Here is a 16,297-nt window from a genome sequence, read left to right as displayed (position 1 = left end):
TGTTGGACATTTGTACTTGTTTATTATTTAATTCCTTTTTCCTTGTTAAAACTCCCTGGAATAGGTTAGTATTAGTTAGAGTCAGATAGTTGAGTGTAGGTTGTTTGTTATTTTGGGTAGATTTCTTCATTTAGGTAATTGGTAAATATTTTAGATTGTACACAAATGCCAAAACACAATTTTTGATTTGTGCATAAGTGGGGTATATGATAAAGGATGAAAGTTTTGCAAAAAATGTTGCAAAAACTGAGAGATGCAAACCTCAGAGAATGATTGACAGGAGCATGTGACTAAGGGTCACATGGGAGCCTGAGCCTTGACATCTGGGAAACTTCTATGCCCAAGGGTGCTTCATCTGATAGTCTTCTCTCCTGGAAGGACCCAAGGTTGTAAGATTTTTCTCCTGAGACCAGCAGAGGAAAGAGGTTTTTGGATCTGGCTGCTGGCAGCATCAGTAAGAAGATCTCTGGACCTGCTTGGATATCAACCAACTGAAGATCCTGACCCATTTGATTGGACTCCTGGTGTGAGACTTGGCTATTGGAAAGTTAATGCTGAGCTTAATAAGATAGTTTAGTTAGTTATCGCTATTAGTTTTTAAGATAAATGTAAGTATAGCTTACTCCTAAACCCTTGTTCCTTCCTACCCTTCCCAACCAATAAATTTGGATTTATTTATATGTTTCCTCTTGTTCTTTCCTCACCCCAAATCCCATCATAACAGAAGACAAGACAGACAAGGATGCTGGAGTCAATCAACTTTTATTAAGGCTGCTCCTATGAGTAGGACACTGGGAATCCCCAACTGGGTTCTGCCCACCTCTGGGAGCTCCCAATCTCAGTATGTATGACAGGTGGCTATACGGACTGGGAGGGGAAGAGATGAAGCCTGCTCTGTAAGCCCCCTTCAGCGACAGGGGCAGCACCCCAGAGGGCCCTGCTTGCTTCCTGGTGGAGGCAACTGAACAAAGCAGGGAGATTCCAATGGAGAGAGGAGGAAGGAAGCTGAGGCCCAGGAGGGCAGAGAAGGTTCCTGGGAAGACCAGGCTTGCCTGTAGCTGGGAGAAAGGTCATGGGGCTCAGTGAGGGTCTCCACTAACTCACAGAGGGGCAACGTGGGAGGAACCATGAAGGGATGGATGAGGCTTGGCAGGAGGAAGGGAGGCCAGAAGGGCTAAGAGGGGTGGAGGGGTGGCCAAGGAGGGATCTGATCTGGAGGAGGCTGCCTGGCTTCCCTCCTAGAGTCTCGGGAGGGGACTCTTGGAGAATTGCAAAGCACAGATTATCCTCCCAGGAGATACCCAGCTTGGGCAAGACACGGAATACAATCACAGCCTGGATTCATGGAGCCCTTTAGGAGCGGCAAAGTGCTCAAAGATTCTTGTTGGATCCGGGAAGGCGCTGTTATTATTCCCATTTTACAGATGGGGAAACGGAAGCAAATGGGGGCTAAGTGACTTTCTACTCACACCGCTAGAGTCCCAGTCAGGTTTTGAACTTGGGACTTCCTGACGGCAGGCCTTCGCTCTATCCACTTGCTCTCCAGCCACTCTTAGGGGTAACAGGAGGTGTGAGGAGCCGCTTTAGAAGAGCAGGCCGGGGGGGCGGGACAGGAAGGGGGCCAGGAATGGCGGGCGGCCTGGGGAAGAGCTCTGCCTGCACGGTGGGCTCGTTGGGCTCTCCTGGGCGGCCTCTGTGCGTAGAGGGAGCCGGCCACAGGGAAAGAAGAAGCAGTCTGGATCAGGGGACTTTATTCTGGCTCCTTTTGGTCCTTCCCTTCCCTCTAGAATCAGGGCTCTGTTGGGTCCAGGTCAGAAAAGGGAGACCTCAGAGGGAAGGTCTCGGGCCCCTCCCAGCCTCTGCTCTCCTGTGAAAGGGCTGCCCTGAGCCTCTTCCCAGCGCCGGCTTTACAGGTGAGCCTGGAGGCCCCGAGGCTGTGACCAGCCGCCATGCCAGGCTCCGCTTCTCCACGGCAGACTGTACCGGGTGGGACGAAAGAATAGTCTGGAAGTTCAGATAGATTTGGGCAGAGCCGGAGCTGGGGGGGGGGGGGCGCAGGGGGCTGCCGGGCCAGGGGAGGGGCACAAGAAATCAGAGCAGGGCTCGTGGGCGGCCCTCACTCCTGCGGGCACGGAGGAATGGGTCGGGGTGGGCCTGGCCGGGCTAGGCGCCGCCGTGGTGCTGCTGGTGTCTGATGAGCGCCGAGCTGTTGCTGAAGGCCTTGGCGCACTGGCCGCATTTATAGGGCTTCTCTCCGGTGTGGATCCTCTGGTGGATGATGAGGGCCGAGCCGTGGCTGAAGGCCTTCCCGCAGACCCCGCACGCGTACGGCTTCTCTCCGGTGTGCACGCGCTGGTGCTTGACCAGGGACGAGCGGCGCGTGAAGGCCTTGTCGCAGGCGCGGCAGGCATAGGGCCTCTCGCCCGTGTGCGTCCGCTGGTGCTCGGTGAGGGAGGTGCCCCGCGTGAAGGCCTCCCCGCACTCGGCGCAGCGGTACGGCTTCTCGCCCGTGTGCACCCTCTGGTGGCGAATGCACGTGGAGCAGTCGCTGAACGTCTCCCCGCACTCCTTGCACTTGTACGCCTTCGGGCCCACGCGGATTCGCTTACACTTAATGGGGTCGGAAAACTGCCTGAAGGCTTTCCCCCAGGGCCTCTCTCCGGCCGGCGCCCTCGGAGGCGGGCCCGCCGCGGGGCTCTTGGGGGAAAAGGCCACTTTCCGGAAGCTCCTCGGGAGCAAAGGCCTCCTGGGACTGGCCCGGGCCGGCCCCCCCTTCGGCTTCCCTGCCGGGTCCTCGGTGTCCCCCGCTTCCCTTAACGCGGCGCCTTGGGCGCCATTCCTCCTGGGCCTTTTGGCTCGGGATCCTGGCAGGGCCGCGGCGGCACAGATACCCGCCTTGGCCTCCGTGCTAGGCTCGCAGGCTGAAAGAAACCAAAAACAGCCCTAACCGGGAGAAGGGAAAGTGCACCCTGCGGAAGCAGAGTCACCCCGAATGCCAGCCTCCTCCGGAGCTCAGAGCCCTGAGGCCAGGGCAGCGGGGACTGTCCGAGGAGTCAAGATGGGGCGGAGGCTGGGAAAGGCTGCCCCGGGGAGCTCTCTATAGGGGAAGCCCATCAGCCCCCCCCCTCCCCGCCCAGCCTTTCAGCTTGGGTCATCTGACTGCGAGCGGGTGGGGGGGGGCCTGTCTGCGTCCCCAGCTGTATTCTGGCACTAGCACAGGACAGCACGGTGGGCACACAGCGGATGACTGCCTGCCTCTGTGAGGCAGAGACACTGGCCTGGGGAGTCCCCAGTCCCCCCTCAGATACCTGGGCGGCTGCCCTGCAGGCTGTGAGGCTCTTGGCTTCCCTGGGCAGCCGGGATCTGGGGTTCTCTCCCTCCATCGGAGTCAGGGATCACATCCGGTTTGGGAACTGGGATTCCTGCTAACAGGGAGGAAAAGAAGTCTTGTGAACCCGACCTGGGGAAGACGTGCAGCCCAGACCTGAAGGAGGGTGCGAGGCATTTCCGGCTGCCAGAACTCTCCCTGCCAGTGGAAGTCCTCCCTTTCCCTCTGGGCTGTTCCCTCTGCAGGAAAGCTTCCAGACCCCCCTTTTGTCCCCACCAGAGCAGCCTGGGAGGCCAGGCAGGCAGCTGGAACAAGCATTCTTCTCCACGCCCCTGCAGGCGTCGGTACTGACCTCCAGGGACAGGGAAGCCCCCAGGCTTGCACTTCTGGGCAGCCGGAATGATTAGGACGTTTTCCCTCAGTGAGGCTGTCGGAGGGCTGGCCTGTGACCCCCTCTCCCCACAGGACTTCACAGAGGCAGCTGCTGCCGGCCCTGGCGCTGTGCCCCAGCGAGGAGAGCCGTGATGAGGTCAGTGCCGCTCTGCCCACCCTCCCGCCACACTTGTCTGCAGAACTCCCGTGTTCTCGCTGCAACCCCACTTTTGCCTGGGAGGTCCATAAGCGTGGCCAGGGCAGAGGCAGCAGACACCAGACTGAATCTCCTCTGATCCTCCAAGCTCTCCCCTGCTCATCTCTGGGCTGGGAGGCAGGAAGACCTGAGCTCCAATCCGGCCTCAAACACAAACTAGCTGAATGACCCTGGGCAAGTCATTTCACCTGTCTGTGTCAGATTTCTCATGGGCAACTGGGGAGAATAACAGCACCTCCTCCCAGGGCCATCCTGAGGAGACAAACTGAGCTCCCGGAGGCTGACGGGCACATGCTTTCCACAGTGGTCAAGCACTTCTTGCTGCTGCCTCACAGGGGGCCTTCTTGGGGCCTTTGCTAGTGCCAGGACCCCGCATCTTCCATCCGTCCCAAAGAAGTCATTTCCACATGTAGCAGCACCACGACCAGCCCGCTCTTGCAGCAGGGACGCAGAGAATTGTGGAGCAATAAGAGCAGCCCTCCCTCCCTTCACTCCCCTCAGCCACGACCATCCTCCCCCTGGCCTGCCCTTCCCATTCCAGGGACACCAAATCCTGTGCATCCTCACCAGAGCCCCCTCCAAGGCCTCTGCCTCGACTCCTCACCCCTCAGCCTAGTTCTAGCCAGTCCCTCTCCCACCGGGTCCTCTGGGAGGACAGCCAGAGAAGGCCAGTTTCCCCGCCTTCAGTCTTCCAGTCCCGCTCCTCCGTTCATCTCCCAGTTCTGGGATGGTGGGATAGACAGGGGGCTTCCAAATGCTGCTGGAGGGCCCTGAATCGGCGTCGCACTTCCTCTTTCCTCCACTGAGCTGGCCAGACTTAATGGAGGCCGGACCTGGCCCAGATCAGTAAGCCAATCCCTCCCAAGCTTCTTCTCCGTCTTTGAAGTCTCCCTTCCCGTCATGCACTTGGAGAGTCTTCTGTCTACAGAAGGGGGTAGACTAGGGGAAAGAGGGGAAAGCCCAGTGACTTTGCCCCTATCAGCTGTGGAAGGCCTTCGTCACAGTCACCAGAGGAATGCTTCGACTGTTCCCCTGAGGGAAAGTGGGGTTGAGTCAGCAGAGCTCTTTGGTGGGCAGCAGCCAAAGCAAAAAAGGTATCGGAGCGCCACCTCCCTCCCTGCTCGTGGCAGCCTCTGGTGAGGGTCCAGACCCAGTTCTGGCCAACAGGTTTTCTCCTTTGAGTCTTCTTTGGAACTCCATGGGATCCTCTTCCCCTGCTGGCTCACCAATGTTCCATGTCCATCCCATTTCACATTTTCTCTGCTTTTTGACCATTTCTCTTGACGACAGTTCTTAGAGCACCGGCTCCCCGGCCGCCCCTTCCACTCCTGAACCTGCCTCCGCTCATCCTCGGCTCAGCAGTCCAAGCAGAACCCCAGTGTCTCCCCCAAACACACACCACCCAATGAAAACCCCATCTGCCAGGGTCGCCCCCCCATGACTCTTCCTGCTCAGTAATGATTTCCGATTGTTCTCTCCTGCCCTCCTGTCAGACCCCACCCCACACACCGATTCTCCCTCAGTCTACTCTCCCACCACAAGCCACTTCTCACCATCTCCACCACAGAGCTGTTCTGAAACCTTTTGAGGAATTCCTAACACACCTGGTACCTTTTCAGAGCCAATCAAATCGCATTCAGCATCCTGTTTACTTACTAAAACTGATCTGGAAGCTCCAGTGTTCCCAACCTTTACAGTTACATCAGGTTTTTTACCATGTGGGGGACAACAGATTGGGCTAACTGAGGAAGGATGGGAGATAGAGGGGGAGCAGTCTGATAAACACTTCTTACTCTGGGGGTTTTAAAGCTTTCTCGGTGTTTTTGATATGTCTTGAGCTCCCCCGAACTCTCCTCGAGTTTTTTATGAGAATTATACAATCTCTCCCAAGGTGAGATGGATTTCTTCTTTGGATCCCAAGGTTATGCAGGCTATATGTCAAGCTTCTCTTAAGGAGAGAGAGAGGAACCGCCCAATATTGTGCTATCACAAGCATCCCCAGGAACAGTGCTCGATAGACACACTGTGATGTGTGTCGTTTTAGCTCTACAAGAAGTAGTATCTTCCCGATTTGGGTTATGTTGCTCAGCATCCTGTTTGGTTGCCTATTTAATTTTAAAGATTCACAAAGCTCGCTGTCACTCACAATGTGCTCCCCGTTCACCCAGTCTATTGGTTTTCCACCTTGGCCTCTGCCTTCCCTTACCAAACACTGCCCTCCATCCACACCGTGACCCTCAGCTCTCTCTCGGGCTACCCGCTGCCCGAGCCACTCTCTCCTCTTCTCACCTTGAGCCAGCCAAACCGCCCACCCCACTGAAATCCCTGAACCCCTATCATATGGCTTCAGCCCTGGGTCCATCCTCCTCTTCCTCGACCTTCCTGCAGGCTCTGGCACCTGCGATTGCTCTCTCCTCCTCCATATTCTCTTCTAAGTCCCAGGAGTTCTCGCTCTCCTCCTACCTGTCCGACTGCTCCTTCTCCGGCTCCTTTGCTGAATATTCTCCTAAATCATGGCCTCCAGCTGTCCTTCAGGCTGTCCTAGCCCCCTTCTCTTCTCCCCCTACACTACCTCACTGGGGCTGTGGATTCAGCGACTCTTAAATCAACCTCTCCTGGCCCAATCTCACATCTCCAGCTGCATGAGTCACCCCAGGCTCCTCACTCTCTCTCATCCCCAGATCCAATATGGTGCCCGGGCCTGTCCATTTCACCTCCACACGTCTCTGGTCCATTTCCCGTCTCCAGCATCTCTCACACACGCTGCCTTCTCTCTCCGACAACGCCCTCACTCTGGGGCAGACCCTCATCATCTCGAATCTAAACCACTCCAAGAGCTCACTGGGGGTCTGTCCTCCTGCCTCCAGCCTATCCCCCACTCAGCCACAAGAGGGATTTCCCTAAACTGAATCTCCAACCACCCTGCCTCTCCAGGCTTCTTACTCCTCCCTCCTCTTCCAGCCAGGGTCACAGGCCTGCTAGCTGCTCCATGAACAAGATGCTCCATTTCTCCCTTTGGAAGCCACCTCCTGGCTGTCTCTTGGGCATGGAGCACTCTCCCTCCAGGCTCAGAAGCCTTCCCCAGCCCATCGTCCTCTCTATTCTGTCTGCCCACAGCCTCCCCCATTAGACTGTCAGCTTCTCTTGCCTGGCACAGAGCAGGCACTTTATAAACACTGATTGCTGTTATCCTCCCAGACTGACCTCACAGCATCTCCCTTTATGGGGTCCTAGATGTTCCAGCCAAACTGTCCTCCCCTCTCCCATCTCCATGCCTTTGCCCAGGCCCTTCCCCTTCCTGGGGTGCCCCTCCCTCTCCTTCTCCTCCTAAGAGAGGCCACCTGGGCACCGGAGGGCATGGAGTGGTGGGCTGTCAGGCCTCAGACATATACTAGCTGGGGGACTTGGGGCAAGTCCCTGAACCATCAAATTTTTTCTTCACCTGTAAAATGGGGAGTGTAACAGCACCTCTCCTGCAGATCAATGTAAGAATCCAAGGAGCTAATATGTGCAAAGTGCTCAGCACGGTGCCTGGCCTCCAGCAGGTGCTAAATAAATGCCCATTTCCTTCCTTCCTAGGCTCTGCCCCAGGACCAGCCTCTTTAGGGCTTCCCAGAGCCCTTCAGTTGTTCGTACCCTCCCCTGCCCTGAAATCACCTTGATTTACCCAGCTGTGTACAGGCTGTGTCTCACCCCCAGCACCCATAGAGGTTTGCTAAAGGGAGTATCTGGGAGTTCATGACATGTTCCTGGGATTTGAAGGCAGGGAGGTTTGTGTTCCTTACTTTCAGGCCTTTTTGTACAAAGCAAGTGCTTAAGAGATTTTTACTGACCCAAACCACAACAGACTGGAAGCCTCCTGCCTGGGAACTGATAAAGAATAATGGCCTGGGGAATCAGAAAATAAGGAAGTTTAAGCCTCTGGAAATGGTCTCCTTCCGGGTTGTTGAATCTATGGCACATGTTTGGGCTGCTCTCCTTCCCTGCCCCATGAGCACTTGAGGACATTTCTCCCATCCCCTGCCCAGCAGCCCAATGGGAGCTGCAGTTTGGGCACTCAGTCTCTAAAAGGTTCACCATTATGAATCTTAAAATTTCTCAGACGCTACTTTAGAACATTTGGTTAAGGCTGTTCCCCATTTTAAACAATGGAGATACTTGATCAGGAATGTATCGAGAACTTCAACATTACTCCACCCATACTTAGGCATACCTTAGGGGAAGATAAAGCTGTAAAACTCCTTACTGAACAATGAAAAAGTCCCTAACTCATACTTATAGTGAGGCCAAAACCTTAAGCTAGGTCTATTTTTAGATCTAATACAAAAGGGTGCTAAGTACCTATGAAAGTCAAATTAATCACTAAAAGGTCAGGCAACTTGCAAACTTGCAAGGTACAAGCTTAACAAAAGAGGTGTGAAGTTTTAGTCTACTAAGGTATGAATTAAGAATGGTCAGTCCTGTGAAAACATCTACTGTGATTGCTAGATGGGAAAATTTAGGGGAGGTGATATAAGAGAAATTTCTCTTTAAAAGGAGCTGGCTCTCTCAACTTAGAGTGAGTTGGATCTCGGACTAGTTGGAGTAGCTGGGCCTCTGAACTTAGTTGGCGTTTTGCTTGGGACAAAATCTTGTGGTGAGTGGATAAAAGTCTGACTTAGTTTTCTCTCTTAAAGAGAAAGGCCTAGGCCATTTGGCCTAGGCCCTAGGTCTTTTCCTACTATTTCCTCTTACTCTGTCTCTCTCCCTTCCCTTAATTCCTTCATTTGTATTAATTAAAATCTCCATAAAACCCAGCTGACTTGGGTATTTCATATTTGGGAATTTTTCCCATGGCGACCACTTATTTTTTATTTAAAATCAAGACACTAAAAATTATCTTTACAGTTTTGGCAATTTAAGTCTTGAAACCCACATTTTTGAGGTCACACCATCACTGGTCTAGCTATTGGTCCATCCATTTACAATTCTGCAAAGAACACACCTTGGAGCTCAGAACTAGATATAAAGGGAATCTGACACTTAAGAGGACCTAAGAAATGAAAAATGATGCAACAGGGATACCACAGGCAACGGGTCAAGTCAACGGGTCAAGTCTTTCTTACCCCACGACACTAGATTCCAACACTTCTCTGGCTTTGTATCCTTATACAGATCTGTCTGTGCAGAGTTCATCTGTCTCCATTCATCCTGAGGGAAAGGAATCATCACATTCTTGAATATCTCTATAAGTATAAAACATCAAATACATCTAGGGGCTTTCCACTAAAAAAATAAAAAGAAAAAAGAAAGGCTCTCTGGATCAAGGAAGGGATATATTCAGAAATGAGAAATAAAACACAAGACATGAATAAAAACATTTTAAAAATAAAATATGAGAATTTAAAAAATAAACTAAAAATATAATATATATATATATATTAATTAAACCCTTACCTTCTTAAGAGTCATTATTGTGTATTGATTCTAATGTAGAAGAATGGTAAGGGCTAGGTAATGGGGGTTAAGTGCCCAGGATCACATAGCTAGGAAGTGTCTGAGGCCAGATTTGAACTCAGGACCTCCTGTCTTTAGGTCTGGCTCTCAATCTACTGAGCCGCACCCAGTTTTTTAAGAGTTTGTGTTGCATCATCCAACCAGTCCTGGGGGGGTAGTAAAGTCGTTGGTTTCTGGAATCTAGCCTTCCCAGACACTGTGGGATTGACAGGTCTAGGTTTCCCTTAGTCCTAGTTAGCCATGGAGCACAGGGCCCAGGACGTGGGCAGACTCATTCAGACACACAGATACACAGACTCTGCTCACCAATCACATGGTAGTAAATTAACTGTTGGAGGTTCAATAAGCACAGAGCATGATTTAATCTGGCACTCCCCGGGGCTCTGAGGGGGAAGGACATGGGGCTCAGGCTCCCTCCCCTGCTTAGAGATATGGCTAAGAAACAGACTGAGGACTTGGGAATGGAGTGACATTTTGGGAGGAGGAGTGAGGAAGCGAAAGCTTACCTGGGAACGGGTGAGCAAGGGGACCCTGGGCTTTTCTTCCTCCTCTGTGCTCCCTTGCTGGGAAAGTTCCGAGCCCGGAGAAGGCTGGCCTGAGGGAGATAAAAGGAGCCTTGAAGAAGGCCTGTCCACACTCCCTGGGCCAGAAATCCCCAACGCTCATCAGGCGTCATCCATGACCGGCTTTCTGCACACTAAGAACTAGTGAGGTCCGAGCAGTGGCTGCCTCTTCTCTGAAGATTAGAAGAGGACACCAACTGCTTTCTTGGGCCAGGTTTCCAGGCAGTGGTGGGAGGCCCATGAAGCAGGCTTGTTGGGCGGGATTGTCCATAGCTCTGCCCCCAAATAAACCTATAACAACGGCCGGCTTCTGTCTAGCTCTTTGGGATTGGAGAGCGCTTTTGCATACACTGTCTCACTGGATCCTCGCGGTATCGTTGTAAGGCAGACACCGCACGGATGGTTAATCAGACTGTCAAGATGAAGAAACTGAGGCACAGATAAATACGTAGGTGACTGGGCTACGGCCACAGATCTAGCAAGCAGCCACTCGTACCAGACATCTCCTGGGTCCGGGGCTCTTGTTCAAACCACCAAAGGATCTTTTCTGGGCCAAGTCCTTTAGCTGATCTGCAGCCAAGCGTGGAATAAATGTGTAAAACGGGGAGAAGCCAACCGCGCACACAGCAGACCTTATTAACATCGGCGCAATGTGGCTTAATGAAGAAGATGGGAAGGGGGGGGGGGCTGGTCCTGAATGAGCCAGGAAGTTTGGGACGTTGGGTTTGGTGCCTCCGTGTGCGCTCCCATAAGAGGGGACCCGCCACTGGCAGCCCCTTTCCTAGGACTCTTGGGAGGAAAAAACAAAACATTTCATAGAGGCGTCGTATTGTGAACCCAATTTTCGGAGCCTCTGTTCCAGGTGGGCCACCACGTGCTTTCTCTGGGTTTCCAGGCAGATAAGCTTATCCAGCTAGATCCAGACGGGGTGACCTGTGAGGCCCTTGGCGGCTGTGTCCGAATTGGGCCCTAACTGGGAAGGAGCTTCTTCCATTCATCAGGACCGCGCACTGCTGAGCATGTAACGTTCTGCGGATTTCACAGCGTGGGCCCATTGCTAAGCTACAAAACACTGACAAAGGCGGTCTCCCCTGCCAACAGGAAATATTCTTCCTTTCTTCACTCTGGCTTGCTCCATCCTTTTTTTTATCTTTTGAAGCCATTACCTTCTTCTGTCTTAGAACCAGAACTGTGCATTTGTTCCAAGGCAGAAGAGTGGTAAAGGCTAGCCATGGGAGCCAAGTGACTTGTTCAGGGTCACCCAGCTAAGACGTGTCTGAGTCTACATTTGAACCCAGGACCTCCAGACTCTAGGCCTGCTTCTCAGTCCACAGAGCCGTCTAGCGGCTGGCCCCCTCCCCCCTTCTTTAATACTCACCTCCTCCCTCTAGCACTTGAGCCAAGTTCTCCAGCAGAGTCACTACCTCTTCACTATTGCCCGGATGCTGTGACTTCACCCAGGCCTGGATCTCCCTGGGCAGGATGATCAGGAACTGCTCCAGGACCAAGAGCTCCATGATCTGCTGCTTTGTATGAATCTCTGGCCTCAGCCACTGCAGGCAGAGTTCTCGGAGCTGGCTCAGGGCCTTGCGGGGCCCAGACGCTTGTGTGTACCGAAAGTGCCTGAAGTTGTGCCGAGAAGCTTCGGGGTCCCCGGGCTCAGCAGCCAGCAAGGCCTCTCGCTTCACGGGGGCATCTGTCGCCAGGACGCCATCTTGTTGGCGCAGAGTAAGGGGCCGGGGCTTTGGGACCACCACCGCCATCGCTTTCCCCTGGGGCAGCGTCGCTGAGGCTGTGGCCTTCAGGGCTTTCTCCCCACCAAATGGCCGAGCACCTGCATGCTCTAAACTTTGCTGTGGGGAAAGATGTTTAAGGGTCAGCAAAAAGGTCCATTCCTTTGGACCACACAGGCTCAGCCCAAGGTCCTGGAGAAACCGGACAAAAAGGCGGCCCCAACAGCCCACCCCGCTGCTGAACAAGGAAGGCCCCGGGTGGCTTCCAAGCGGCCCAGATGCACGCACAGACCCTGGATCTACCCACAAGGCCCCCATACACAGTCTGTGCCAACAGAAGCAGACAGCAGCCCTGTGGCCTGCCAGGCATCGGCTCTCCGCGAAGGTGAGGCAATGCCTCAAAGCCCAGGCTGAGGTGACCTCCTTCCCCTCCTGTCTCCGGCCCATGTTTGGGAAAGAAACTGCTCCAGAGGCCACAGGGGAGGGGGCTCGGCAAGTCATGGAAAGGGCACTAGGAGGGCTCTCTGCCCCTCAGGGACTTTGGGGATCCGAAATGTCCTTGAGCTCTAGTCACCTGAAACCTTCCTTACGATAACTGAGAAAAAGCTCTTTCTGTTCCAGTAACATGTGAAAGCAGACCCGAGTTCGAGCAAGACCCAGCCAAGTCATTCATTTGTTCTGCATGGCAAGTCCAGGCTATTTGCCTCTTTGCTAAGCCACTGTGGCTGTCGGGCGGCCAGGGCGAGCTTCTGCCCCAGCTAAGGAAGCCTCAGGGTCCTCCTCTAGAAAGTGAAGGAGCTACACTGGAAAGAATCTCCTGGTTGCTTCCAGCCTTAGAACCTGCTCCTTTCCCTGGTCTGGGGGAAGCTCACCAGGCTCCTGCCCTGCACAGGCTCCGAGCCAAGTCTGTGGCTGGTTATTCCATTTAGACAAAAGCTCCCCTTGCCGGTCCTTTAAGGCTTGGCCCAGCTTCCCCGACAATTATTCAGTGAGGTGACCCCAGGTGAGGATGAAAACCCAGAAGATCAGAGAAGAAGTGAGTACCTGGGCAGGGAGGGTCAAGGCAGGGATTCACCCCCAGGAGATCCCCAGATTCAGTCTTCCAGGCCCAGCTCAATGTTACACAGGACAAAAGGGGGGGGGATTTCAGGAGGGGGAGCCTGGAGGTCAGAGGGCCTGCGCAGCTCCCTGGTTCTCCCTGGGCCTCAGTGTCCTCATCTGTCAGCACCACGGCGGTCTCCCTTGTCCTTTAAGCTCAGATCTGTGTCTGATTCCCCAAGGACCAGCGCACCTGCTCCAGGAGACCCCCGCCTTAGCCTGAAATCCTACTAGCACAGGGGAAAAGGGATCCTTAAGACCACACCCCTGAGGGTCTCCCTCCCCTAGACCTCTCCTCCAGAAAGGCCACCCACCCCTCCCCCATCCTTAAGGGTCTCTGACCGCTGCAGCCCCTCATCACCAGAGCTGCCCCTCCCCCTGAATCCCTGAAGGTTCCCCTTTCCTAGACTCTCCTCCATAAGGACCGCCCCTCCCCCCGCCCGGGGTCGGTCGTACCGACAGGGGCTGGGAGCGCGGACACTCGCTCACGGGGTCCGGGGCCATGACACACACCTGGCCGGCTCAGAGCGCGAGGCTAGCGAGAAACAGGGGCGGGGCTGCGCGCGCAGCCACAGTCCGCTCAGGCGAAACCGCACAACTACGATTCCCAGAAGGCCTCGGGGCACGCGACTACCCAATCAAAGGAAGATTTCGAGACTCCACCCTTTTCCCCTGGGTTCCCGCTGCTCAAGTTGCCTGCTGAGCGGTTCTCTCCTGCGGAGGGGTGGGGCACTGCGTGCATTTGCACCAATCGCGGGCCCCGAGTTCTCTGTAAGTCTCCCGCAGGTTAGGCGTCTGTCGTCATGGCAACCGCTGGACCGTCTCCTCCTCCCCTTATGGTCCTGGGAGCAGAAGCGGGCTCTCACGGTTCCCCCCTCCCGGCCGGGAGCAGCGCTCCGTGACCCAGACTAACCAGTGGCCTGAATTCCCTGCCATTGTTTTACAGGTACATTCGGAACTCTGTGGGGTCAGCATAGATTTAAGCACGGGGTGGGGTTAAGGGGAGCAGAGCGACCCAGACAGCGCTGGTGCTCCCGGTGTGATAGGAAGAGCAGGGTCCAGGCAGACAGCTCTATACAAACCAGATACTGATGGTGTATAGACGTGTATAGATGGGAGGGCCCTAGCAGTAAGAGCGGTCAGGAAAGGCTTCCTGGAGAAGAAGAATGTAACGGGAACTGCAAGGAAGCCAAGGAAGCCTGGAGGTGGACAGGAGGAGGGAGGAGCGTTTCTGCTTTCTCAGGTGATCTCTGTGTCCAAGCTTCAGCTTCGATATTTAACCTGGCAGTGAATGGTCTGAATGACTTTCTTTAAGGAGATCCTCAAGGGGAACCGCCAAACAGAGGATTCTTTGCTGGTCCCCAAGACTGGAGTTCATTGTAGGGGGCCAATGCAGTTGGGAGGGTCATTTTGACGGCTGAGTAGAGGATGGGTCAAAGGTAGATACAAGTTGCCTTCTAAAAGACAAGAGAAGCCCTTACCACTCTTCTGCCTTGGAACCAATACACAGTATTGGTTCCAAGACAGAAGGCAAGGGGTTTACAAATAAAATAAAAGTCTAGAGAAGATTCCTGGGGCTCTATATGTGGGAACTAAGCTTTGTAGCACAGGAATTCTGTTCACTGTATGAACAGACAACTCAGATAATTGCACAGTATCCCACCCCACCTTCCCTGGTTCCTTCGAGGTGGAGAGTTGTCTAACTTTCTCTGTTAAGTCAGTATTAGTACTAGCAGTTCATCTCTGTTCATCAGGCATTGAGCTAGCCCATCCATCTCAGTCTCATTGGCCTCATGTAATAATTCCCTCCTCCCAGTCACTGGTAGTGAAATAGATTTTATTCCAAGATACAGAATCAAAATTGTCGACTTGGGGGGAATCCTTCTACTCTACTTTGGGGTCTAGGGACATTCCTGAAGGAGCAAAGATAAAAAGCTATATTGCATTTGTGGCTAGATTTACCTTTTAACCACTTTCAACCACTCCTAGATCCAAGATACTCAAAGGGTAAACTTGAATTACAGGATATAACTCATGAATCCTTAATTCCACAGAATGAAACACAGGATCAGACAGTAAGGATATTTTAAATGATGAATTAAAAGTAAATAACAGGGAATTAAATGAAACAGGAAACACTCTCACCACCCCATTTCCCAAAGCTATCACCACCCACACTTGGACTAGAGGCAGTGAGTTTGTTCCTGAGTTTCCCCCTGAATCATCATGAGAAGGAAGATTCAACCAGCTTCAATCACTGCAAGGATGCAGGAAAGCCAACTCTAGGAATATTTCAAGTCTCTATGACTGGATGCTATTATTCTCTGACACAAGAAATGTGGAGATTTGCTAATTTCTCTTAGGAATTGGACTGGCAGGGATGAAGGAGGGTCCTGCTGCCCTTTCTTTCCTGGCTTTATCCTCATCCTTGTCTCAATGCAACTCATATTTTCTTTTCCTTTTTTTGTCTCCCATTTCAGACTCCCAGCTTTCCTCTGCTATTCCAGCCTAGAGCCCATCTCTCAGTGAGACTTCAGGTCAAGGGCTTACTCTCTAGCCTGACTCTCTGGTGAAAAGGCAGTGTCAGATCATGGACAAACCAAAGCTGGCCTGGAAGTAGACATTCAAGACAGGAGCAATCTCTCTTTATCATCCCCATCATACAATCTTTTATAAAATTGTAGTTATTCAATCAGAAAAGGACATTTCTTCTTTCTCAAGTGCTGAATGAGTTGAAATTCATTTTTCTCCATTCTTACCCATTTCTCTCTTTTCTTATACAACATTCTAATATGATGTCAATTATAAGATTTCATATTTATGTTGAATATTAACTTACTTGACTGTGTATATGATATATTACTGGATCTTTGTTTCTAGTCTGTATAAATGAGACAGTTACAACAGGATTCGTATGGAACAGTCAAATCCTGTTCAGGGACTTATTTGCAGATGGATAATCTATGGTTTGAATTCAGTGATGTCAGGGCCTATAAATAGGTCTTGTTTAATATTTCCAAGTCTAGTTTTTCTTATCCCTTTAACTTCCTCCCTTCTCCATTTCTAGTTCCTTCATTGACTGTCAGTTGTCTCTACCATAGTAATTAAAATGATCTGTCTTCCGGTTTAAAAAAAAAAAGACCCCAGCTCCATCTTCAGTTTACTGTTTCATACTTCCCTAGAATCTTTTTCTGCATCTGCATCTCCCTGCAGACCCATCTCATCTGTTCTCTTACTTATAACAAGGGGTATATCTAGATAGGCTCACAGAGATGTCAATCAAAGGACAAGGAGTCCTTAACTTTGAGGACTAGAAAGGGTGCAGGACCTGGTACTTTTTATTCATCTCTTCCCTGAGGCAGGAGTTCCAGAGGTTATGCTGAAGGCTATCTCTGAATGCAGTCTAGCCTTTCTGGTCCCCAAAGCCCTCCCTGCCTTTCTGTTGTCTCTGAGGCTATCACTTCTGAGAAGCATTAGCCTTTTCCTTTAT

At 52.5% G+C, this 16,297-nt stretch overlaps 1 protein-coding gene across 2 annotated transcripts; it reads right to left on the bottom strand.

The window, feature by feature from the left end:
• Positions 1–745: 745 nt before the first annotated feature.
• LOC103102618 (zinc finger protein 287-like) lies at positions 746–13,511 on the bottom strand. 2 transcript variants are annotated; one of them, XM_056814263.1, is made up of 6 exons: positions 13,264–13,511; positions 11,355–11,829; positions 9,920–10,008; positions 9,023–9,107; positions 3,309–3,425; positions 746–2,921 (listed from the first exon to the last, which is right to left on the bottom strand). In XM_056814263.1, the coding sequence occupies exons 1-6, from the start codon at positions 13,309–13,311 to the stop codon at positions 2,164–2,166; spliced, it is 1,572 nt and encodes a 523-aa protein (XP_056670241.1). In that variant the 5' UTR covers positions 13,312–13,511; the 3' UTR covers positions 746–2,163. The 2 variants fall into 2 exon arrangements, with proteins under 2 accessions (XP_056670241.1, XP_056670248.1); XM_056814270.1 differs by having other exon boundaries at positions 3,309–3,422.
• Between the last annotated feature and the right edge of the window lie 2,786 nt (positions 13,512–16,297).

This window comes from Monodelphis domestica, chromosome 1 (genome assembly GCF_027887165.1).
Source record: "Monodelphis domestica isolate mMonDom1 chromosome 1, mMonDom1.pri, whole genome shotgun sequence".
Lineage (NCBI taxonomy): Eukaryota > Metazoa > Chordata > Mammalia > Didelphimorphia > Didelphidae > Monodelphis > Monodelphis domestica.
The sequence above is the reverse complement of the archived record's forward strand: the minus strand, read 5'-3'. Positions and strand labels throughout refer to the sequence as shown.

What these genes read in the sequence shown, in the direction of transcription:
- LOC103102618 (XM_056814263.1), bottom strand. Translation starts at nt 13,311, where the DNA reads ATGGCCCCGGACCCCGTGAGCGAGTGTCCGCGCTCCCAGCCCCTGTCG. An exon ending in CCTTGCTCACCCGTTCCCAG is followed by an intron (nt 9,108 to 9,919) that starts GTAAGCTTTCGC and finishes CCTTTCCCTCAG; the next exon opens with GATGAATGGAGACAGATGAA. An exon ending in CCTGCAGGGCAGCCGCCCAG is followed by an intron (nt 2,922 to 3,308) that starts GTATCTGAGGGG and finishes GGTTTCTTTCAG; the next exon opens with CCTGCGAGCCTAGCACGGAG.